This window comes from Rhinatrema bivittatum, chromosome 9 (genome assembly GCF_901001135.1).
Source record: "Rhinatrema bivittatum chromosome 9, aRhiBiv1.1, whole genome shotgun sequence".
In the NCBI taxonomy this organism is placed as follows: Eukaryota; Metazoa; Chordata; class Amphibia; order Gymnophiona; family Rhinatrematidae; genus Rhinatrema; species Rhinatrema bivittatum.
The window spans coordinates 46,345,006-46,369,870 of NC_042623.1; the positions used below are offsets into that span (position 1 = coordinate 46,345,006).

The 24,865-nt window shown below is 44.2% G+C and overlaps 1 protein-coding gene across 3 annotated transcripts in view; it reads left to right on the forward strand.

Annotated features, from left to right (window-relative positions):
* IQUB (IQ motif and ubiquitin domain containing) overlaps positions 1–24,865 on the forward strand; it is a 200,775-nt gene that overhangs the window by 133,770 nt on the left and 42,140 nt on the right. For all 3 annotated transcript variants that reach the window (XM_029616656.1, XM_029616657.1, XM_029616655.1), the window contains one exon: positions 17,103–17,278. In XM_029616656.1, the coding sequence (XP_029472516.1) occupies positions 17,103–17,278 (176 nt within the window). The remainder of the gene's footprint in view (positions 1–17,102; positions 17,279–24,865) is intronic.

Sequence of the window (24,865 nt, forward strand, 5' to 3'; positions counted from 1 at the left end):
GACTCCCGTTCAACAATACACAGCAACGCGTTCTCTCAACTGACACCTACCCGGAAATGACGTCTATTCCATGTTTGAAAGAGAATGGGGAACACCGGTATGTTCTTCCTTTATATCAATGCACTCGTCCCAATCTTGTGTTGACCCTTGTGTGATTATACCATTGAGTTCCTCTTGTGCGGCATGGGGCATGTAATGGTGGTTTTCCTGTGGAGCGGAGGGTGTCATTTGCCGGTAAGTTAGGGGAGGTGGCTGTGGTCTAACATCACCCCCCCCACCAAAGTCTCTTCCCCAGTTTCTTGGGTCTGGGCTTCGATGGATATCGGCGGTGGAATTCTCGGAGTAATTGGGAAGCCTGTAGATTGGAAGCTGGTTCCCAAAAGTTTTCTTCGGGGCCATAACCTGACCAGGTAACGAGGTATTGAAGCTTGTTGTTGTTGCGTTCTGTGTGCCTTGAACTAGAAGTGGGCCCTTGGGTTGTGGTGAGTGAAAACTCCACCCACAGGGAGGAGCCCTGTGGGCCCTTCCCACAATAGGCAAGGTCTCAGCAGTGATGGACAACAGAGGAAATAACTTTATTATACAGCCGATGAGGAGCGGATCAATAGAGTCAGTGCCCCAAGAGGGTGACCTGCAGCTGGTCGGTCCGAGTAGTATCCTCAGCGTGGAGTAGTCTGATGAATACCTTATCTAGGTGTAGCTTGTGCTGGCAACTCCGGTAGTGGTCCACAGCGCGGGGTAGGCCGGAAGCCGATGGAAAGCTGCACAAGACTGGAGGGATCCGGTAGTGGCCCGCAAGTGGGATAACCCGGGGATCCGTGCCACAAAGGTAGATGAGCAGATGATGTACTCACGCCAGTACTGTGGAAGTAGATGGAGGATTATGCACAGAGGAAATCCGAACAAGAACAGCAAGGGTCGTCCGAGGACGAAACAGGAACTCACTGGAACAGAGAAGCAGAGAGTAAAGGCTCTCCGAGGAGCGGATAGCCCTGAGTGCGGCAAGGCCCCCGAGGAGCAGGTACCTAGGTCACTCAGTATGGTAGTGAAACGGAGACCCAGTATGGCAGAAATAGCAGGACCGGAATCCTTGCTAACTCGTGGTGCAAGAAGTCAGCTGAGCTTAATTATGGCAAGCGGATGATGTCATGCGGTGGGGACGCCCCCGAGGTTCCTGCCATGATGCGTTCAAGAAGGGGGCAGGCGCGCGTGCACATGCTTTAGGTAACCCCGGATGTAAGATGGCTGCCAGGAGCGCCCATGCCGTACCGGGCACGCCATGAGGGTCAGCGTGTGGAAGCAGAGGCTGCCGTTCTCCCCAAACTTGGAACTGTACAGAGAAAGGAGGTGAGCAGTAAAGGTCGCAGCCGCCTGCGACCGACGGGCGTAACAGTTGTGGACTCTTCTAGAGTCCAAAATCTCCACCAATTCGTATTGCGTGACTTCTTCCACAGGAATCTCCATGGATGGGGTAGTAGCCTAGAGGGCCATGAAAGAACAGCAGGTTTGAGTAGTGACATGTAAAAAATGTCATGGATATGCAACGAGGGGAGAAATTATAACTTATAGGCTTCTTGGCCTATAAGATGGACAATGGGAAATGGTCCAATGAGTTGTGGCACGAACTTAAGGGATGGCATGTGAAGCCTCAAGTTACGGGTACTCAGCAAGGCTAGGTCTCCAGGTTGGAGCTGAGGGGCATGCTGGTGATTCTTATCCACCTGTGTTTTGAAAAGTGCCATTGCTTGTTTCAGGAGTCTGTGGGAAGAATACCAAAGATCCAGTAATTCTTGTCCCTTGATGTCAGCAGCTGGGTATTCCCCATAATGGAAAGTGGTACCGGAATCTGGAGATGGCATCCATATACTAGAAAGAAAGGGGACGAGCCTGTGGACTTGTTGACATGGTTATTATGGCAGACTTTTGCCCATGGGAGAAGAGTGGCCCAGTTGTCATGTGCTGATTAACCTAAGATCATAGGACGTGTTTGAGTGATTGATTAATGTGTTCGGTTTGGCTGTTAGTCTGTGGGTGATACATGGATGTAAAGTTCAAGATGATTCTGAATTTCCTGCACAGCCCCTGCCAATAACAAGCAGTGAACTGTACTCTGTAATCAGATACAATTCGAAGGGGAGGCCATGTAGTCAGAAGACATGCTGAATGAATAACTGAGCTAATTCGAGTGTAGTCCCAGGAGCAGAACAATGTAAGCCATCTTAGAAACATCGGCAGAGCAAACATCGGAGGGACACTCCCCCCCCCCCACGGAGAGAGGAAGCAGACACCCGCCTACAGACTGCCCATCACCTGCCAATCGCTGAAGGATCACCTGCGCGGTTTCACCATCAGACCACGTGGCCTGCACGGAGCTTGCCTGGCCTTCCACACCAGCTTGCTCCTCAAGCAGGGAGAAACACCAGCAGGGCAGACATCAGAGGAATGCTCCCTCCCCCCCCCCCCCGAGAGAGGAGGTAGATGCCGGCGCCCTCAAGGTTGTGCCCACCCACAGACCACTCATCGCCTGCCCACCACCGAAGGATCATCAGTGCGGTGGCAACGCCATTAGGCATGCATCCTTGGCGCGTGCACGATGGAGCACAACAAAGGAGCTTGCCCCTTTGTATGCTCCTTTGTGCTTGCCTAAAGTGAAGACCTGAAGTGCTTATTCAGTTGTGCCCTGATCATCCTGCTACAGACATGATTCAGACACACTTCATCAAACCGATTACAGGATGGGGCTTATATGAAGATTTAAGGAGGATCCCAAGAAAGATCGCAAAGTATGCCCTCCCCATGAAAAGTAACAATTCTTCTGTTATCTCTTCCTGCTTAATGTTTACACTGCTATTATTAAATGTTCAGTCTTTGTCAAAAAAAAAAATCCCTCTGGTAAATGATCTGTTAGAGGATTTAAATCCTACTATTCTTTGCATTTCTGAAACTTGGCTGAACAACAAAAATAATGTGCTCTTAAATCAAATTTCACATTCCAACTACGATGTATTTCATTTTCATAGACCTAAACGAAAAGGTGTGGTTTATTAATAATCAGTAAAAAACAACTTAAGCTAATATCTTACAAAGTAGAAATTAAACCCCCCCCCCCCCCAAGAGGTGGCAATTTTAAAATCACCACAACTAAACATAGGAATGGTCTATTGTCCCCCAGGAATACTCAAAAAGACTGCTCACCTCTAATCGAAATATTCACTAAAACATTTCATTCACAAGAGTCTACCTTAATTGTAGGAGACTTTAGAACATAAGAACATAAGAAAATGCCATACTGGGTCAGACCAAGGGTCCATCAAGCCCAGCATCCTGTTTCCAACAGTGGCCAATCCAGGCCATAAGAACCTGGCAAGTACCCAAAAACTAGGTCTATTCCATGTTACCATTGCTAATGTCAGTGGCTATTTTCTAAGGGGTAGATTTTCAAACAGCGCGATTTGGCGTACTTTTGCTGGCGCATCAGGCGCAAGCAAAAGTACGCGGGATTTTAGTAGATACGCGCGTAGTCGCGCATATCCGCTAAAATCCTGGATCGGCGCGCGCAAGGCTATCAATTCCGTATAGCCGGCGCGCGCTGAGCCGCGCAGCCTACTCCCGTTCCCTCCGAGGCCACTCCGAAATCGGAGCGGCCTCGGAGGGAACTTTCTTTTGCCCTCCCCTCACCTTCCCCTCCCTTCCCCTACCTAACCCACCCGCCCGGCCCTGTCTAAACCCCCCCCTTACCTTTGTCGGGGGATTTACGCCTCCCGGAGGGAGACGTAAATCCCCGCACGCCAGCGGGCCGCTAGCGCACCGGGACGCGACCTGGGGGCGGGTCCAGAGGGCGCAGCCACGCCCCCGGAACGCTCCCGACACGCCCCGAAAACACCGCGCGGTTCGGGCCCGCCCCCGACACGCCCCCCTCAGAAAACCCCGGGACTTAAGCGAGTCCCGGGGCTATGCGCGTGCCGGTAGGCCTATGTAAAATAGGCTCACCGGCGCGCAGGGCCCTGCTCGCCTAAATCCGCCCGGATTTGGGTGGATTTAGGCGAGCAGGGCTCTTAAAATCCGCCCCTAAGTGAACTTAATAGCAGGTAATGGACTTCTCCTCCAAGAACTTATCCAATCCTTTTTTAAACACAGCTAAACTAACTGCACTGACCACATCCTCTGGTAACAAATTCCAAAGTTTAATTGTGCGTTGAGTAAAAAAGAACTTTCTCCGATTAGTTTTAAATGTGCCCCATGCTAACTTCACGGAGTGCCCCCTAGTCTTTCTACTATCCGAAAGAGTAAATAACCGATTCACATCTACCCGTTCTAGACCTCTCATGATTTTAAACACCTCTATCATATCCCCCCTCAGTCATCTCTTCTCCAAGCTGAAAAGTCCCAATTTCTTCAGTCCTTCCTCGTAGGGAAGTTGTTCTATTCCCCTTATCATTTTGGTAGCCCTTCTCTGTACCTTCTCCATTGCAATTATATCTTTTTTGAGATGCGGCGACCAGAATTGTACACAGTATTCAAGGTGCGGTCTCACCATGGAGCGATACAGAGGCATTATGACATTTTCCGTTTTATTCACCATTCCCTTTCTAATAATTCCCAACATTCTGTTTGCTTTTTTGACTGCCGCAGCACACTGAACCGACGATTTCAATGTGTTATCCACTATGACACCTAGATCTCTTTCTTGGGTTGTAGCACCTAATATGGAACCCAACATTGTGTAATTATAGCATGGGTTATTTTTCCCTATATGCATCACCTTGCACTTATCCACATTAAATTTCATCTGCCATTTGGATGCCCAATTTTCCAGTCTCACAAGGTCTTCCTGCAATTTATTACAATCTGCTTGTGATTTAACTACTCTGAACAATTTTGTGTCATCTGCAAATTTGATTATCTCACTCGTCGTATTTCTTTCCAGATCATTTATAAATATATTGAAAAGTAAGGGTCCCAATACAGATCCCTGAGGCACTCCACTGTCCACTCCCTTCCACTGAGAAAACTGTTCATTTAATCCTACTCTCTGTTTCCTGTCTTTTAGCCAGTTTGCAATCCATGAAAGGACATCACCACCTATCCCATGACTTTTTACTTTTCCTAGAAGCCTCTTATGAGGAACTTTGTCAAACGCCTTCTGAAAATCCAAGTATACTATATCTACAGGTTCACCTTTATCCACATGTTTATTAACTCCTTCAAAAAAGTGAAGCAGATTTGTGAGGCAAGACTTGCCCTGGGTAAAGCCATGCCGACTTTGTTCCATTAAACCATGTCTTTCTATATGTTATGTGATTTTGATGTTTAGAACACTTTCCACTATTTTTCCTGGCACTGAAGTCAGGCTAACCGGTCTGTAGTTTCCCGGATCACCCCTGGAGCCCTTTTTAAATATTGGGGTTACATTTGCTATCCTCCAGTCTTCAGGTACAATGGATGATTTTAATGATAAGTTGCAAATTTTTACTAATAGGTCTACATGTAGATAGAACACCTAAAACTATAGCATGTGAACTGTTTTTAGAGACAATGGAAGCAATGGGATGATCACAATTTGTTACTAATGCCACTAATAAAGCAGGACATATTCTAGACCTAAAATTTGCCAATAACAATAATTGTCTCATCAATATCTCCCACACTGTATTGCTCTAGTCTGATCACCAATTAATAAAGGCAGAAATAACCTTCCTCAACCCAACTCATAAAAATATAAGTAATAATCAAAATATTACTTTCAGAAAAAAGAAACGGATGTACTTGCAGAATCAATTAAAAATAAGCTAATTGATTTAAATCAAGCTAATTCCTCCTCAGCATTTGACTCCTGGGATCAGATTGTCAATGAAATAGCTGAAAACCTAAGTCCAGTCCAGACGAGAACTATTCAAAAACTATTCTAAACAAAAGAAGCCATGGTACAATGATGAGTTAAGATGCATTAAACAGACCCTGAGAAAATTTGAGAAACAATGGCGGAAATGCCCATCTGATGAATCCCTAGGAAAATATAGATCTCTCCTAACAAAATACTATGCACTAATTAGTAAAGCAAAAAAAGATTACCATGCTAAACAGAATCATGGGGTAATATTTAGTTCCAAATTGCTCTTTGAAGTTGTTAAACACTTTATCAAAGACCAGTCATTCTCCATCTCAAGAAACTATTACTTCTCAAAGGTTGCTTGCAATGAATATGCCACTTCTTTTTTAGACAAAATCAATACATTGAAAACGCAATTCCCCACCTATTCCTCAACAAAAGAACCTGAAGAAAAATATGGTCTGGCTAAATGGGCTACATTCGACAGAGTAACTAATCTTGAAATTAGTCAAATCATTACTAAAATTAATCCTGCAATTTACCCACATGACCCAATTTCAGCTAGTTCTTTGAAACAAGTACACAGCATAATCACTCCAACAATCGCAACCGTAATCAATCATTTATTCTCAGAAGGATTGGTTCCATATGGGACAAAACAAGCTGTGGTAAAACCAATCCTAAAAAATAAAACTAGTAGAATTGACAATTCGGACAACTATCATCCAGTATCCAATTTGTCTTTTCTCTCAAAAGTTCTTAAAAAAGCAGTGTGATCGCAAGTAGTAAAACCATTTAGAAAACAACGATATTCTATACCCAAACCAATTTGGATTTAGGAAAAATCGCTCAACTGAGACTTTACTCATCTCTTTAATGGTCTCCTTCTTATGTGGGTTTGATAATGATGAATCTTATTTTCTTGTGTTAATTGATTTAACAGCTACTTTTGACACTGTGGACCATACCCTATTATGCCATCAACTCAGCAAAATTGGAATTGACAGTAGTGTTCTCAAATGGTTCTCTTCCTATCTAATAGGATATTCCAAGTCAAACTGGGCAACCACATATCTGATACCTTCTATACTGATACAGGTGTCCCTCAAGGTTCAACACTATCAGCAACACTATTCAACATTTATATGCTCCCTCTTTGCAAATTATTTATTTATTTATTTATTAGTTACTTTTCTATACCGATGTTCGAAGAATACTAGCGGATTTAGAAATCAACTTCTTTTTATTCACTGATGTCATATAGTTTTACATCCCATTTGCCAAATCATTGGAAAATACGGCATCGACACTCTCAACATATATATGAAAGCAATACATCAAGAACTATCTCAACTTAAACTAACATTAAACACTAAAAAACTGAAATCATTTGGTTAAGCAGAAATTCTTTTATAGTTAAGCCTCCGCCTTTAGACCTGGGTAATATTCACATTATCCCCACAGATCAAGTACGAGACTTAGGTATCCAGACAGATGAAAACCTTACAATGGAAAACCACATAAATAAATAAATGAATGCAGGCTACGCCAAGCTGCGCATATTACATTGGTTGAAACCTATCCTAACATTCAAGGACTTCCGCCTGTTTTTCAAACTCTAATTTTCTCTAACATATTCTACTCTAACTCTCTATTACTCGGCCTTCTTGCAGGTCTATTAAAACCTTTACAGTTATTACAAAATACCTTAGGAAGAATTTTATTAGGAACAAGGAAATTTGATCACATCACACCTTCACTGATATCACTGCACAAGCTGCCCGTACAATCCCGAACCTATTATAAAGTATTAACACTAATATTTAAAATCATCCACTCCAGTAACCCGGCCTAATAGGTGTGACACTACAACCATAAACAATGCAATGAACACTAATATCGCAAAATAAAGGACTACTAACTGTGCTTACAATACAGAGTAGACATCTGACGCAAATAAGAAATCAGATGTTTTCCATAGCGGGCCCAAAGCTGTGGAATTCCCTACCTGAGACATTACATTTGATACCAGAAAGAAAGAGATTTAAAACGTGAGCAGAAAACTTGGCTATTCAAAAATGCATATAACCTAACTTAAAAACATCAGAATGTAGAGAATTACAATAACAAGGACAAAGATAATAATTGAAGAATGAGTCATAAGAAACAAGAGATTAACTTACTGACTATTATGTGAAAATTGTTGAAATAGAATTTCTGTATTACTAGCTTGATGTACTAGACCTTTAGTCAATATGTATTAGAACATCACAATAGATTTATATTAATCCCTGTTGAGTTGACCTATAGTATGAATGTTACTTTTGTAAACCAATGTGATCTTCATTAGGAACAACGGTACTTAAAATGTCTAAATAAAATAAATAAATAAATTCTGTGAAATATCTCTCAGATGGCAATATTTATTTATTTATTTATTTATTTAGGATTTTTATATACCGACCTTCTCAATACAAGTATCAAATATTGCCTGTTGATGTTAGAAGATCGGTAATGAAATTCATAGCCAGTTAGGTCCAAGGTCCCTTGGGAGCAGGCAAAGGCTGAAGGAATCCCCAAGCCGACTTCTGGGGCTCTTGTTCGCAGCACAAGTCAGAGAAGACTCTACAAAATGTTTCAGGTCTTGGTGAGGTTGGGGCCACCAGAAATAGTGGGTGAGTAGTTCCAAGGTTCTAGCGAAACCTGGATGTCCTGCTATGGGAGAATTATGGTTATATTTCAGTATTCGCTCTCAGAGGCGAAGTGGGACCACCGTATTTCCTGGAGGCACGGTCAGACAGCAGCCAAGTGGATTTTTGTTGAATCAATAATAGACCTTGGGTGTTCTGGGAGGTTCTTCTCTTCAAAAAAGCAGGATAGAGCATCAACACATTGGTTCTTCTCTACCAGCCAGATATCTTAGCTCAAAATTGAAATGATTAAAAAATAAGGACCAATGGGCCTGATGAGAATTCAAGCACTGGGCTTGTGCCAAGTATTTGAGATTTTTATGGTCAGTGTAAATAGTTACTGAAAACTGGGCGCCCTCCAACAGTGGCGCCACATTTTGAGGGCCAGTTTAATCGCTAGTAGTTCGCAGTCCCCAATGATATAATTCCTCTCTGCGGGGATAATTTTTATTTGAGAAGAAAGTGTAGGTTACTAAGAAACCGTGAAGGTCATATTGTAGCAAGATGGCTCCCACCCCAAATGTGGAGGCATCAACCTCTACGGTGAAGGGCCTGGTGGGGTCTGGGTGGCGGAGACATGGATCATGAGTAAATTCTTGTTCAAGGCTTGTGAAGCTTGGAGGACTACCTCATTTCAGAACAGGGGTTCACTCCCTTCATAGTGAGGGCCAAGAGTGAGGGCCACACTTTAAGCTGGATTCCCAGGAGTACCGCTTCTCCAATTTTAAAAGCCGGATTCACTGGCATTAGCAATCTGGTAGGGTTTGCTCCCCCAGAGGGGAGGAGTTAGCAATCTGTTAGGGTTTAGACTGTGAAGTTAGCAATATGTATGAGTGAACTCCCCAAGAGGGAGGAGTTAGCAATCTGTTAGAGGTTTGCTCCTCCAGAGGGGAGGAGTTAGCACTCTGTTATAATCTCCGTGCTGAGTTGCAATCTGTTATGGTTCTGATGTCTGATGGACGGAGACATTAGATGAGAGCTAGCACTCTGTTATGCTCAGCTCCTGAAGAGGGAGGAGTGAGCACATTGTAGTAAATAGGTGAATCCTTGGGCCGATGGCAGGTGACAGCGCCCCCAGGAGGATATCCTGAGAGGGACCACTGGCTAGGCTTGAGTATGGAGACAGACACAGATAGTTCTTTTATTAGACAGGTTAGTAGAACCACCAGAGGTGGCAGTAGTGAGCTGGTATGCCCGGCAGGGCTGAAGTCCCTCAGATACTGGAACTGCGATCCCAGGGTTGCTGAGCTGTAGGAAGACTATAGATAGTGAGTAGACAGGGTGTGCTGTATACATATCCAGTAGTAGATGACAATCTCACATAGAATCTTAAAGAGGCTCAGTAGCTGGAAAGAGTTGGGCCCTCGAGGAGCAAATACCTGGTCCCTGGTCTCTGAGAGAGCGGTGGCAACTCACGATTGTCTGTATCTGTAATAGCTTCTAGGCAGTAGAGAATCTTCAGACTCTTCAGGAACATGGGCCCTCGAGGAGCGAGTATCTATCTGCAATCTGAAATAGAGAAAAGAGAGCGAGGCCCCTGAGGAGCGGGTATCCCTGGTAAGTCCGAGGAGGCAGAGTAGTGTGGACGAATCCTTGCTAACTCGAATCGTAAGCGCAAGTGAAGACCTTTTATGTTGGAAGCGGATGACGTCAATAAAAGGGAACGCCCCTGAGGTTCGCGCCCTTGCTGGTACATACTTCGGAGCGCACGCGCGCCCTACGTCTTCAGGAACATGGCGGATCCGCAGCATTGAGCCGGTCCAGGGACGCCGGGGAGAAGCGGCATGGAGATGCTGCGGTAGCAAGCTGACCATCAGGCCCGGAGGGAGTCACCATAGAGGTAGAGAGGGTGGAGCGAGGGCGAAGAGCAGGCCCGAACGCAACAGTAAGAGACCAGATGCAGCGGATGAAGCTCGTCCTGGCTCATTGAAAATAATCCAAAACACTCAAAGGAAACGGTAACAGTCCTCCAAGATCGGGTCCTCCCGTTCCCACAATGGTGAAATCCAAGCCAGAGCGGAGTCACTCAGCAGAGATAAAATGAAGGTCACCTTGGTTTTGTCTTTCAGGAAGAGTGCCACCTGTAAGGAGAAGTGCATATGGCACTGATTGATAAAGCCCCAAGAATCATGAGGATCGCCACTTTACCTAGGTGGCGGAGATTGCGTGGCAGCGGTAAGGCAAAGAGAGCGGGTGCTGGGGGAGGAGGCATCATGGACAGTGCAGGCTGCATGAAGAGTGCATCCATTTGGGCTGTGAGTCTTTTTAAGACCCCTGTCACCTGGTCCAAAACATTTTGTTGTTGAATGCGATGTGGCATTCCGGGGATGGCATGAGCCGGGTCCATGGCTTTGGCAATCTGTGAGTGAAGTGGACCCTTGTGGGGCAAGAAAGTTGAGTGTGCTACATGGGCAACTTGTGCAGCTACCTTAACCACGGATGGAAGTGCCTCGAAGGGACCAATGGGCACTTCACCTATACCAACCATTGTACCTTCAGGTTGAGCCCTTGGTGCAGATGGCCAGCAGGATTTAGGCAGATCCCAGGGCATGGCAGGAGAGAGAATACAGATCCAAACCCAGATCGAGGTAGATGGCAAGCAAGCCGAGTCCAGAAGATGGTCCAAGGTTGAGGCAGGCAGTGAGCAGGCAGAATCCAGAAGATGGTCCAAGGCTGGGGCAGGCAGCGAGCAAGTAGAATCCAGAAAATAGTTCAAGGTTGGGGCAGGCAGCGAGCAAGTGGAATCCAGAAGATGGTCCAAGGTCAAGGCAGGCAGCGAGCAAGTGGAATCCAGAAAACAGTCCAAGGTTGGGGCAGGCAGCGAGCAAGTGGAATCCAGAATGCGGTCCAAAGTTGAGGCAGGCAGCGAGCAGGCAGAATCCAGAACACTGTCCAAGATCGGGACAGGCCGTAAGCAACCAGAAGTCAGGTCCAGAGCTGAGGTCCTACTAAGGAGATAGATCAAGGGAGCCAACGGGTAAGGAACAGAAAACCAGGGACAAGATAGAGGTACAATCACAGGGAACTGGAACACAGGGACAGGGCAGGGAAGACAAAGGCAGAAGATATGACTAGCCATACACTGAGGAGTGAACTATCCAGGAGACCGTTGCCAAAGCAAGGAATGCTGATCAAGGCCACCCTTTAGTAGTGGAAGGCGTGTAACGTCATCAGAAGCAACTGCTGAGATTCCCCGCCAGTGTGTACATAAGTTGTGTATGCAGGCGCACGACTAGGCATTTTTTCTGCCAGTTCCTCTTGTGTGGTATGGGGCATCTTATGGTGGTTTTATGGAGTGGAGGGCATCCATCACTGGTAAGTTGGAGGAGGTGGCTGTGGTCTATCATTGCTTTTATGAATGTTTTTTTTATTGAAGCTGCTTAGGACTTTGGATAAAGTGGTCTATACATTTTAAAATTAAAAATTAAATAAATAAATACAGGCTACTTATGCGCATATATGCTAATTATATGCATGTAACTCCCTTTGAAAATTTACTGATATGCATGAAAGCACATTATCGAGAAAAGAATTACCCAAAATGGAGTTTGGAATGGTAATGATGAGCTTCTTCAAGGTTTGTCAAATGTCACAGAATGGAAGACAAATTTTAGTGAATCACTAAAACTCCCACTAAAAATATTTTAGCATATGCACTATGAAAAGTTCTAGTGTGCACAATAAACCTACACTTACGGGAGAATTTTAAAAACCCTACACACACTGAAGCCGGGAGATATGCGCAGAAGTTGGGCCGGCATGCACGGCACAGGTTTTAAAAAGCATATGAGTACGCGAGTATCTCCCAATCCATGCACAACATTTTTTTTTACAAAAAAGGGGGCAGGGTCTGGGTGGGGCATGGATGTTCCAGGAAATATGAATAAAACCAGCGCATAAGTATCTACATGCACCAGCACGCGCCAGGACCCCTATCCACGTAACTTTACTTCTGCTATGGACGGCATGAAAATAATAAAACAAAAAAACCAAGGCTAATTAGCAAGGTTTTAAGGGTTGGGGGTAAAAGGGAGGCTTATTAACTAGGGGGGTTAGGAAGTCCTATCCTTTAACTGGGCAAACTGGGCAAACTGGGAATGGACTGGGAAAACTGTTAATTGCATCGGCACGTGTATCTACCAAAATCCCCCCCACTTATGCAGTAGAGCCAGCATTTGCGCACACATGCACGCATCGATATAAAAGTATATACACACTAGCCATTAAGCCCATAGCAACAGGCTACATTTAAAAAAAATTTTCGGTCCATTTCCTTCCCACTCATTCTCCTTCCCCCTCTCTCCCCCTCATTCTCCTTCCCCCTCCTTCTCCCTTCCACCTCCCCTCCCCATTCTCCCTCCCACCTCTATTCTCCCTCCCACTCCCTCTCACCTCCCCCCTCTAGTCCCTCTCACCTCCCTCCTCTAGTCTCCCTCCCTCTCACCTTCCCCCCTCCCCTCCCTCTCTCCTCCCTCCCCTCAGTCACTCCCCACCCTCTCTCCTCCCTCCCTCCCCTCACTTTCTCCTTCCTCCCTTCACCTCACTCTCTCCTCCTTCCCCCCTCCCCTCAGTCACTCCCCCTCTCTCAATCCCCTCCCCTTTCAGCTCATCCACAACCCCTTCCCTCGGATGGCGCAGACTGAAGATCTCCGGGGGGGGTCCATCCCTCGTGTGCGCCGCTGCCGCCGCTACTGCTCCTCCCAGCGCCATTTTTTTCAGGCACGCTCCGCTCTGACCGACGTGCTCGCCCACGCATGCGCGGTAGAGCTGCTCTCTACTGCGCATTTGCGGCACGTCGGTCAGGGCTCCCTTATCTAGTAGATGTATGCGCATACAGCCTATTTTATATTTTGCATACATAAATGTGCGTATGTTATAAAATGGCCGCATCCTTTAGGGCGAGCCGGCATATGCGCGTACATGAACGCCCGCACGGCTGTTTAAATGTTACTGTCCCTATGAGCAATGGACTAAAAATTTTTTAGTGTATGTACTAAAATGCAGGCTCAGTAGTGTGTGTATGATATTAGTGTATATGCTATCCTAAAAAAATGTAATGTCTACTTGCTAATACCATCTGATCGCTAGATAGCATGTGGATGTTATACAAAATAGAGCATATGTTTTAAATTCAGTATACTCAGTTATTTTCTGTTGGCTTCGAAACTGTATACAAATAAGCCCAGTACAATAGTACTGGTTGTCAACATATGCTATTGAATTGTCAGTAGGTTTTATCCCCCTGTTAAGTGCACTTAACATGGGTAAATGGACTTTTGAAAATTGCTATGATAGTATGTTATATTTACATTTTCCTTTGAAAACTACTCTGCTATTGTATAGCATTTATTATAGAAGGTAAAAGTTTTACTTTTTTCAACAACAATAATAAAATTGTATTGACATAATGTATTTTGGGGGTTCATGTGTAGCAAGAAACAGTTCATTCCAACCTCCTGCCGGACTCTATCCATGACTATAGTCACTAGGAAAGAATGAATCTTACTGGGTTAGGCAACTTCCATCTGTCTTGGTCAGCCAGCAAACACCTTGAGCACGCTACAGATCGTTCAGAATTCTGCTGCGTGCATTCTGACTCGGTCCAGTATTGGAGAGTACATCACTTTTATTCTTCGCCTCCTCCACTGGTTATTGGTTCAGTGGAAGATTACATATAAAATGGCCATACTGATCTCTGAACGTTTAGGAAATAATTCCTCTCTCTCGATCAGTACTATGTTATATATTTATAACCCATCTCAAGCATTAAACTCCACTCACCGTGGCCTATTAGAGGTGCCCTCTCCATGGCCTTCCCATCCTGCAGAGACTCATGACAGCCTTTTCTGTTGCAGGACCTTTATTTTGGTATACAATTTCTGAGTGGTTGCATCCTACGATTTGCACCCAGTCCTTCAAAAGGATGCTGAAGGCTTTTTTATTTGTGCAGGCTTTCAATTCACGTCATTAATATGGCAATTGATATGTTTCCTGAAATTGTGCACAGTACAGGGTCAATTTTAAAAGGTATTAGTATGCATATACTGGTATTAGTACGATTTTATAACATGCGACCGTTGCGTGCACAATGGGGGGAATTTTTTAACAACCGCTTGCCAATGTGGGTAGGCCTTTCCCCAGTTCTCTCCCACCTAACCCCCTAGCTAACCTTCCTCCCTTTTCCCCTCTCAGCCCCGACCCCTAAACCCCCCTATCCTATTTTTTTTTAAATTTTAGAACTTACCTGCTCTCATGAGCAGCAGTAAGTTCCGTGCGCCAGCCAGCTGCTGGTGTGCGCTGTCCTGGCTGGCCCTTGCCTTGCCCCCGGCCCTTCCCTTTTCCGAAACCTGGCTCTTCCGTGCAGACAGGGAGATATGCGTGTGGCCGGGCTGCTTTGAAAATGTGCTTGGCGCACGTGGCGCGGTATTTGCGCGCACCAGGGTGTTAAAATTGACCCTTTAATTCCTTATCTTTGAGGCTGCAATGTAAGCATTTTTTGTCGTTTATGCTCCTCTGCTAAATTATTGCAATTACGTTTTTGAAGAATAGATTGAGTCCAATAATGGGGTTGTATGCTCACCATAGTAATTTATTATTGCGATTTTGGAATCACTGCGCTACACCTGGCATGATAAATGTCCTGTCCTTGTATTTGTTGCTTTATTTGCATGATTTTGTGTGTATTCCATTGTACCTCGCCTCAAACCTTGGATGTGTGCGGGATATAAATTGCTTAAAATAAATAAATGATCAGTAAACCCCCAAATTAGGACTGAAATAGTATTTGTAAAACGTTATTTTTACAGTCAGATGGAATCTTGTGCTTTATATCCTAAGGGTATAGATGAATATTTCAGCACAGAAAGGTTTCCAGGCTGGCAGTGCTGAACTGCTGCTGCTGTATATTTGGAGCATGAGTCTGTTACTAGTGGAATATAATTCAGTTTGATAAAAAAAACAAAAACGAATGCACGGTCTTGCAGCAGCGCCCTTTAAATGTTCTGCATTCATCCTCTTCATTTCAGTGCGTTTCTTGTTGGATACCATTATATTTTCAAGAAAGAACATGATTTCTGTGACTGGATTGCAGTTCCAAGGTCTCTGAATTCAGTCAGAAAAGAAAAAGGTTTATTTTTTTAAAAGCTGCCTTTTCTAAATCCTCTGCCAACCCATTCAGTTTCAGCCAGCTAGCAGATACTTTTGGCAATGGAGTGCATTTTAGCAGAAGTGTGCTCCTCACCAAAAGATGAGTGTTTTGACATTGTATTAAAAAAAAAAAAGAAAGTGTTCCTCCCCTAGAGAAACAGAAAAGTAGTAATATCCCCAGTAATAATAATAATTTTGTATTTCTAAACTGCCTTTCCAAATTTAGCTCAAGGCAATCTACAGCATTTTTCTAATATGATCGGTCCTTGTCCTAAAGTTAAAGTGCTTACAATCAGGGATGGTAACGTTCAAACCGGCATGCGTGAGCACATTTGCGCGCATACGTCAGTCTGTGCCCAGGGACACGCCCATTTTCTAACATATCTGCGCATATGTCTGCATGTTACAAAATAGCTTGGCTGCACGCACTTGCAGGCGAAATTTTAAGTGGGTGCACACGTGCGCACAAATGCCGCTTCTGCCTCGTAAATTTGGGGATTTTAAAAGAGGTGTGTGCCGACGCTAGTGCCAGTTTTGCCGCTTCTTCCGCAGTTCGCCCAGTCAAGAGAGAGTTCCTTCAGATCCCTCTAGTTTAATAGCCTTCACTCCCCCCAGTTAGTTCCGCCCCTTAACATCTCGCAGTTCTTTCTTTTTTAACTTCATCCATAGCAGAAGTAAAGTTACGTGGTACGGGCCCTCAGCACGTGCCAGGTCGCATCCGTATTTACGCACATATCTTAGGTTCACGCCTCGAAATGCCCATGCTCCGCCCAGACCATGCCCTGCCGCTTTTTGAAAACTTTTGAGATATGCATGCTGTGGGAGTTACGTACATATCTTGGCGGCTTTTAGAATCTACCCGGTGCGCGTGAGCCCGACTTCTTCATGCATCCCCTAATTAATGCATGTGTCGAGCTTTTAAAATTCACCTTAGTTGGGTACCAGAGACAACAGGCTGTCTGAAAATTACCCAGCCTGCAACCAGGCTAAAAATCCCCAGAGATGTGTTTAGATCGGGGAGGGAAATAATGTGCATAGATTACATTTTCAAATCTACATGTATTATATCCCATGAAAAAACTACTCATTGAAAAAGCAGGTAAAATCTCTGCAGTTACGTTTTCCTGCAGCAATTTTCAAAGGAGTAGTATGCTCCTACTTTCCTGTTGAAAATTGGTGCAAAGCCCACAGGTTCCTTGCATCTATGCAGGCTGATTTGAAAAGTGTCTTGCCCCATGTCACAAGGAATGTGAGTGGGAGAAGCAGGATTTGAACCTCACTTCTCAGCCCCACTGCTCTAACCTGCAGGCCATGCCTTGCCTTTGCTAAATTACAGCTTTGAAAATCTTCAGTTATGTGCATATCATTACATTCTACTTTTTATAGTTATTTTTGTATGAGTAATTTTACAGTGCTGCACCATACTTTTTATTTAGTTTGGCGGCTGGAAGAACTTGATCGCATTAACAGAACTTTCACTGGAGCAGAAAGAAAAGCCGCCCTTTGTGCACTTCTGGAGCAGGAGGCCCAGTTCATTGCTTCTATTGGGAGGCACAAGCATGACGCAGATGAAGGGAATCAGCAGCTTGCAGTACAGTTCTTTTTGAGTAAGGTCAGTGAAGCAATTGAATATTAATGTGTCCCAACCTGACAAGGACAACACTGTTTTCTCATTAGAAAAGCATACATGTGGTTGTTAACAAGATTACTTAGGCTTAAGGAATGAAAACTTTAGTACCGCGACTGAATTTTTGGCCTAGTGTCGTTATGCCTTTACTTTGTGCTGGTTTGCTGAATTTGGAATTGACAAATTATGTGATTTCTGCATGTGACTCTGCAGTGTTGGTAGGTAAAGGTTCTGTTTCGTTACTGTTACCATAAGGTTTGCCCTATGAACAAAAATAGTAAATAGCCGCTAACCTATAATAAATTAGAATTTTCTATAAAGTTCAGTTATAATTATTGACATCAGTATGTTCCCTCTGACTGCAAGTTTATTGAGCCTGCTTTCCCTCTTTCTTGAAGCTCTCCATTGGCTATTTATCTCCTTTTGTGTCAACTTTGATCGCATGCTTTTGTTCAGAGCACTGCACTCCACTACTCAGCCCTCATCTCTCTGCACAGGTCTCAACCCTCTCTTCCTTCTCCTTTGTTGCATTCATTCTCTGGACCTTCTTCCCCATCTAACCTTGTCACTTCTGTTTGCCTCCAGTTCTCACTTCTAAACACACTCTTCCATACAAGGTCTCCAGTCCAAGACTCCTTGTGCTTCTTCAGTGCTGCAGGGCATCACAGATGTCCTCTTTGTGTGTCTGTTCCCTTGTATCTTAACTGCCACTATCACACTTTCCCTAGACCAGTGATGGCCAACCTTTTGAGCTCAGTGTGTCAAAATTCATAAAAAAAACCGAGCATAACTCGGGTGGTGTGTCAGTTCTAGAAAAATCCATAATTTTGTGATATTTGTAGCTCTAATCAATAACAAAAAGTTATAATTTTAATATATGTTCTGTATTTATTAATAAAGCAAAAACAAATAATTCTTTACCTTACCTGCTTAGTGACTTTTTTGTTGCTGAATTTCATTGGCTAAATCTTCAATTGAAGGTTGGTATTTCGTACACTTCAAGTCCAAGCAAGCGTTACAAACTTCATCTGTCAGTCGGTTTCTTTTATTGGCTCCCATTCGTTTTCACACCACTCCCTCCCCATCCCCCAGGCATGCACACATTCATTCTCACACACACAGACCCCCAGGCAGGCACCCATGCATTCACACACATACACCCCCAGGCAGAGTCCCATTCATTCACATGCACACACTAAAGGCAGACCCCCCTCTCTTTTGCCAGCAATCTCGGAACCTCTCTCGTTCCTCTGCTGCCACTGTCACTGCTGCCACATGGCTATTGGGGAGGTGCCGATTGCTGCTACTGACACTGAAGCCCATTCTGCTGCCTCCTCTGTGCAGGCCCCGTGGGCTTCCACTTTCTCCATGCTGATCTTGTACATTGTGAGATACGCATAGAGAAAGTGCTATTCTTGCACATTCCCAAAGATTACATGTGCCAATCACTAAAAAGTAATTTATTTTTTTTTGCCTTTGCTGTCTGATCTTAATTTTCTAATTGGTTGGTCACAGGCTTTTTTTTTCCACCTTCCCTTTCTTATTTTTTTGCCAATTCCTTTTATGTTGTCTTTTTTTCTGTTTCTTTTCTCTCCATCTTCTTCCCTCAAACACACAGTCAGGTTCTCATTCTCACATGCATTTCTCTTTCTCACACACACACACAGGCTCTCACTGTTACATGCTCTCTCTCATAGAATCATTCATACACACAGGCTCTCACTGGCACATGCTCTCCCTCATACAATCATTCATACACACAGGCTCTCACTGGCACATGCTCTCTCTCATACAATCATTCATACACACAGGCTCTCACTGGCACATGCTCTCTCTCATACAATCATTCATACACACAGGCTCTCACTGGCACATGCTCTCTCTCATACAATCATTCATACACACAGGCTCTCACTGGCACATGCTCTCTCTCATACAATCATTCATACACACAGGCTCTCACAGGCACATGCTGTTTCTCTCACACACACAGAGGCTCCTCACATGCTGTCTCTGCAAACATTCAGATCCTCACTCTCACACACAATCTCTCAATTCATCTCATACACGCACACATGCACACTCTATAGACCCTCAGCCTCTCTCTCACCTCTGGGCCTCTTCTTCGCGGGTCGCCGCAGGATGGGCTCTGCAGCGGCCCTGATCTTCTCGGGCCGCGGCTGCCCTGCTACCGGGCCTCTTCCTCTTCTCGGGCCGCTGCGACTTGGAATTCGCGGCGGCCTATAAGCGCAAATGCTGCTCCTCTTCTGCACGTGCTGATGCTTCACCTCCTTCCTGCCCACGCAGCTCCGACAACATTTACTTCCGGGGCTGCACAGGCAGGAAGGAGGAGGAGCATCAGCTCGTTTAAATGCGATCTTTGTCTTGAGCCTCATCGCTGCGCCGCATGAGCCTCCCTGCGCCCTGGGGCATTGGTGGAGGGGTCCGGAGGGTAGGGGGATACTAAATAACAAATTTTAAAGGGTCGGCGCAGCTGAAAAAGAAAAGGCTCGGCACAGCCGATAAAAAAAAAAAAAAAAAAAATTACCGATAGTCCTTGAAACGCTGCTCGTGTCAGCAAAAACGTCTCGGCGTGTCACCTCTGACACGCATGTCATAGGTTAGCCTTCACTGCCCTAGACTGTAACCCCTTTGCTGTAAGGGAATGCTGCCTTGTGCAACTTTTTATTTCATTTTGTTATGTGGTTTACTTTTATCTCCTGTTTTATGCTCAGCAGCATACTCTACTTACTTTGATAGTGTTCTACAATACATGGGGTGTGTTTCATTCTGATTGCATATATTGATTTTGATAAAATCTGATAAGAGTGCAAATAAAAATATCTGTAATGTTATGTAGACTTGACTTCTGCAACATTGGATTGCTGCAGATTTTGCTGTGTGGTAGCCGGGCCAGAGAACAGCAGCCAGAATGATAACAAGGATGAGGTGTAATGAGAGAATTAATCCTACGTCTTCATTGTCTACCTGTCAAAATACATATATTTAACCATCATTTCATGAATACAATTTTAAAATCAATTATTTCCAAAGGCCTCATAGAACAGTTTTCCTTAACTTTTTTTCCTAAATCTTAGATACTCAATTTCAACTCTCAATCCATTATTTAACTTATTCCAATAAGTCAGATAGGCTATGGAAATCGCCTTATTTCTTGATTCCTGCATTTTATACTTTTTAAAAGAAGGTATTGCCAGAAAATTCTGGTTGGTAGACCTTGACTCACATTGGGTCACATAGGGCTGAACCATGTCTACTAAACAAGCATCATTATTGTGTACAGCTTTATGGACCATAGTTAGAATTTTTAATGGTACTTTCTCTTATTTTTTACTTCATGATGTTGTCTGTCAGTATGTGATTGCTTTATTATGGGATGCACAGTTGTAAGCTGCAGTGAACAGTCTCATGACTGGAATTTGCAGGTTATAAGTCGATTAAATAATTTTCCATATTTTTCACCAGTGTTTTAGTTTATCTAGCTGCACTTGTCATACCTACAAGAAGAAAAGGACAATGTGAAGCCTGCATTTTTCTTTAGGCACTGGATATTATTCTTCATAGCAGAATGAAGCCATGTATTGGAAAAGTCAGTCTAGCATTACAGACTTTATAAAAGAGCCTTCACAGTTTTGAGCCCCTTTGTAAAGTACGATTGCTTGGACCATTCTTGCAATATGTAAATTCGTCAAGAAAAATTTGCTGGAACCAGCATTTCATAACCTGAACATTGTACTTTGCCTCTTTGCAACATTACAAGTCACCAATTTTGAGGGTGAAAGGTTATTTTTGCAAGCTGTTGTGGGTAAAAAATAAAGTACATTTAACCCTAGACAGTCATGGTTGAGTAACTTGACAGTCAAAGCCATTAGCAATGAGAGATTCAGAAGTCTGGAATTTAATGATTTAGTGAAGGCTTTCACAGACTTGAAAAAAAAATCAACAAAAGGGCTTCACCTTTTTGCCATAATAACTGGCACATTTTTTGTCTAAATATATGCATGCAGTGACATTGCATTTTTACTATTATCCTCAGTGGAAAATATTCCGTTTATTTTTTAGATATTGTCCTCTTTTATTATTTTATTTTTTTAATTATAATTCTGAACGTGTGCATCTCTTGGCCACACCCCAAATGCCCATGCCTTGCCTAGACCACGCCCAGACCATTCCCCTTTTTGAAAACAAGTGAGATGTGCGCACAGCGAATGCGAGCCTGACTTGTGCGTGCATCACCTAATTTTGGCACGTGCTGGGCTTTTAAAATTCACCATAAATGTTTGAGATTCTTTTGCTTTTCTCATTTCTGAGTCTTTTAGAACTGGGGAAGGTAAGTTTTAAACAGTTGCGTGGGCGTACATGTACGTGCATATGTCAGCTTGTGCGAATGGATGCGGTCATTTTATACTATACGCACCTGTTGCGTCCGTCGGTCTTCGACGGCTTCGCTCCTCTTGTTGCAGCTCTATCTCAGCTCCTCCCACTTACCTGGGCAAGATGGCTACCGCAGCATCGTCAAGCCGACTTCTCTGGCATCCCCGGAACAGCTATGTGCAGCCATACGCCTTTGCTCCTCCCAAGTACCTGCTAGGGTGCGCGGGCGTGCGCAACCCACATCTAAGTACGCCCAGTGGCACGAACCTCGAGGGCGTTCCCTCATCTGAAGTCACGCCAATCCGGGTATATCTACTTCTCAAGATTGCTAGCTCATTGAGTTGGCAAAGGCTCGAATAGACTCGAACTGTTCCTGTCTGCGCTACTCTGCCGCTTCCCTGCTGCCTGCAGGAAGCTTTCCTTCTGCCCTTCGGGGTTTGCTACTAACTTGGGTACCCGCTCCTCGGGGGCCCTCTGCTCTACTTTCAGGTGCCATTCAGGGAACAGGTACTCGCTCCTCGAGGGCCTGCTCTCCCTGCCTGTACCTACGACAACTATCTGGTGGAATCGCATCCATAACAGTTAACACCGAGTGAGTACTCTAATACCTCATCTGTTTCATCCACAGTACTCCTTGCTGCAGAACCTCCTGACGTCACCTAGGAAAGAAGGGCTCCCTCTGCCGAGGTCCCTGAGACTACAACTCACCACTGCCACCTGGTGGCTATCTTCAAGCTGTATAATAAGAGTTCTATTCCAGTGTTTTGTGTATAGAGTCAAGCCCAGTGCTATGGCTCCTCCCCGTGGGCGTGGTCATCTCCACATCACCCAAGGATCCACTAAAACACATGTAATAACAACAGCACCTATATGCGTGTATGATATAAAATCGGCTATATGTGCATACATGTGCGTGCAATTTTGTATGGGTGCTTACTTGTGTGCGCAAATGCCGACTCTACTGCCTAAGGGCCTGATTTTAAAAAGCATTTATATGCATAAAATTGGGTTTTACACATGAAAATGCACTTTACTCAAGTAAGTGGGCTTTTGAAAATTGCTACAAATATATGCCATTGAATTCTCCATAGGATTTACTTGCAAAAGTGCACTTTACGGGGGTAAATGGCTTTTGAAAATTGCTACAATAATAGTTACATTTACACACGTAAATTCTTTTGAAAATTACCCCTAAGTGAAGGGATTTTATTAGATACACCCGCTGACTCAATTACCAGTTTGCCCAGTCCATTCCCAGTTCGCCCAGGTAATGGCTAGGACTTCCTAACCCTCCTAATTAACCTTCCTCCCTTTTACCCTGTTAGCCCCAACCCTTCAAACCCCGCTAACTAGCCCTGATTTTTTATTTTAAAATTGCACACCACCCATAGCAGAAGTAAAGTTACGCGGTAGAGGATCCTGGCACATACTTGTGCACATAAATACTTCTGTGCATACTTCAGGTTACAGACCTGGAACGCCTATGTCCCGCCCATGCCCCGCCCCTTTTTCGACTTCCCGATATGTGCGCGTACTAGGAGATATGCGCGTTCTCGGGTGCCTCTTAAAATCCGTGTGGTGTGCGCTGGCCTGAGATACTTGCATTCTTCCGGCTTTGCTGTGTGTAGGGCTTTTAAAAACCACCTATAAGAGGATAACTTTCAAAGAACTCCTTGTGGCCCCGTATACGCCCATACCTGTATATGGCCGCATAGAGATTTACTACAGTATTTTATAACCTGAACATATCCAGTACACGTAGAATATAAGGTATATCTACCCCCAACATATATGCATATACCCACAATGCATTGAAAATGCGTATTTCTCGACCTATTTTAAAAACATATGCGCACGTTTTGCTTGAGAAAATTATGACTTGCTCATGTAAAACCCTGATTTATACATGAAAGTAGGTATATTTAAAAAAATACATGCATGCTTGAAATCACCAGTTTGCCGATACTTTGTCAGGGTCTGATTCAGGCAAAAACTCAAAAGGATTGCTTCCCCAACAGTCAGGGCCATATTTAAAATTATGGCGCCCAGGTAACTTGCAGTGGGAGATTTTGGCCCCAGAAATTATAGGAGGGGGTCCTAGTTATTGGGCACCTTCAGAATTTGGTGCCCAAGGGCATGTGCCTATGTTGCTTATGCCTAAATCCAGCCCTGCCAACCAGTTTTATTGGAAAAATAATGTTTCAAACATAATACAGGTTCCTGGTTTACAAATATGCAGGAGAGAGAAAATGAAGCAGCCAATCAGGCTTTCCTTACTGGGCAAGTGGAGTGTGAGATCCCAGCAGCTGAATAAATTCCAACACAGCTCTTGTCAGACCCAGGTCTACAGGAAAGAAAGAACATTGGGCTGGCAGAGAACTGCCGAAAAACAGAAGGATGGGTCTACGTCCGGGCCAATAAGCCCTCTGGCTGGGCATAGCCCAGTTTACCACATGGGAACAATAACAGTATGATCGTTTCCCATCTTTCTACCTTCAGCAGAGCTCACCCAGGAGAGCTCCAGTTTCCCAAATCCAGGGTGGGTGGTTCAAGTCCCCATAACTCATGTGCCTCCACCAGTTCACCCAGTCCATCTCCAGTTCTCCCAGACCTTCCAGCGAACAACAGCAGGCAACAAAGAAGTCAGATATCAGTTGTGCTAAAGAATTATCAGGTGTAAAATTGCACAAATAAGTTGCTAAACATATTTGTGTAAATCTCCTATAAAATAGCAACTTGCGTGCCCAGTCCCCATAACACCCCAGCCCATCTCTTTTTTGCACAAGTGCCTGCAAAACCAAAAATAAGCCCATACTCTTGATGTTTATACAGTAGCAAGGAAGCAAGTACATGCCACTTACATGCGTATATGCTCATTTTACGCATGTAATTCCTTTGAAAATTCACCCCTAAGGATCTGCATTCGCTTATAGAAACTTCGCGTGTATGCCAATAGTATTTGGAAGAGAAATCTATTAGGGAGTATGAAGAGCCAAATGTAATGAGGGAAAACTGCAGTGATGGTGATAACAGTGTAAATTAGGGATATATATGTACTGCACCATATATTCTTTGTCTTGGACCTCGGCTCTTGTTGGAACCTGATATCAGTGAAGATCATGAAATGAAAAATACCCTGATACAACTTTTCTACTTTTGCTATGAATAGGTAAAATA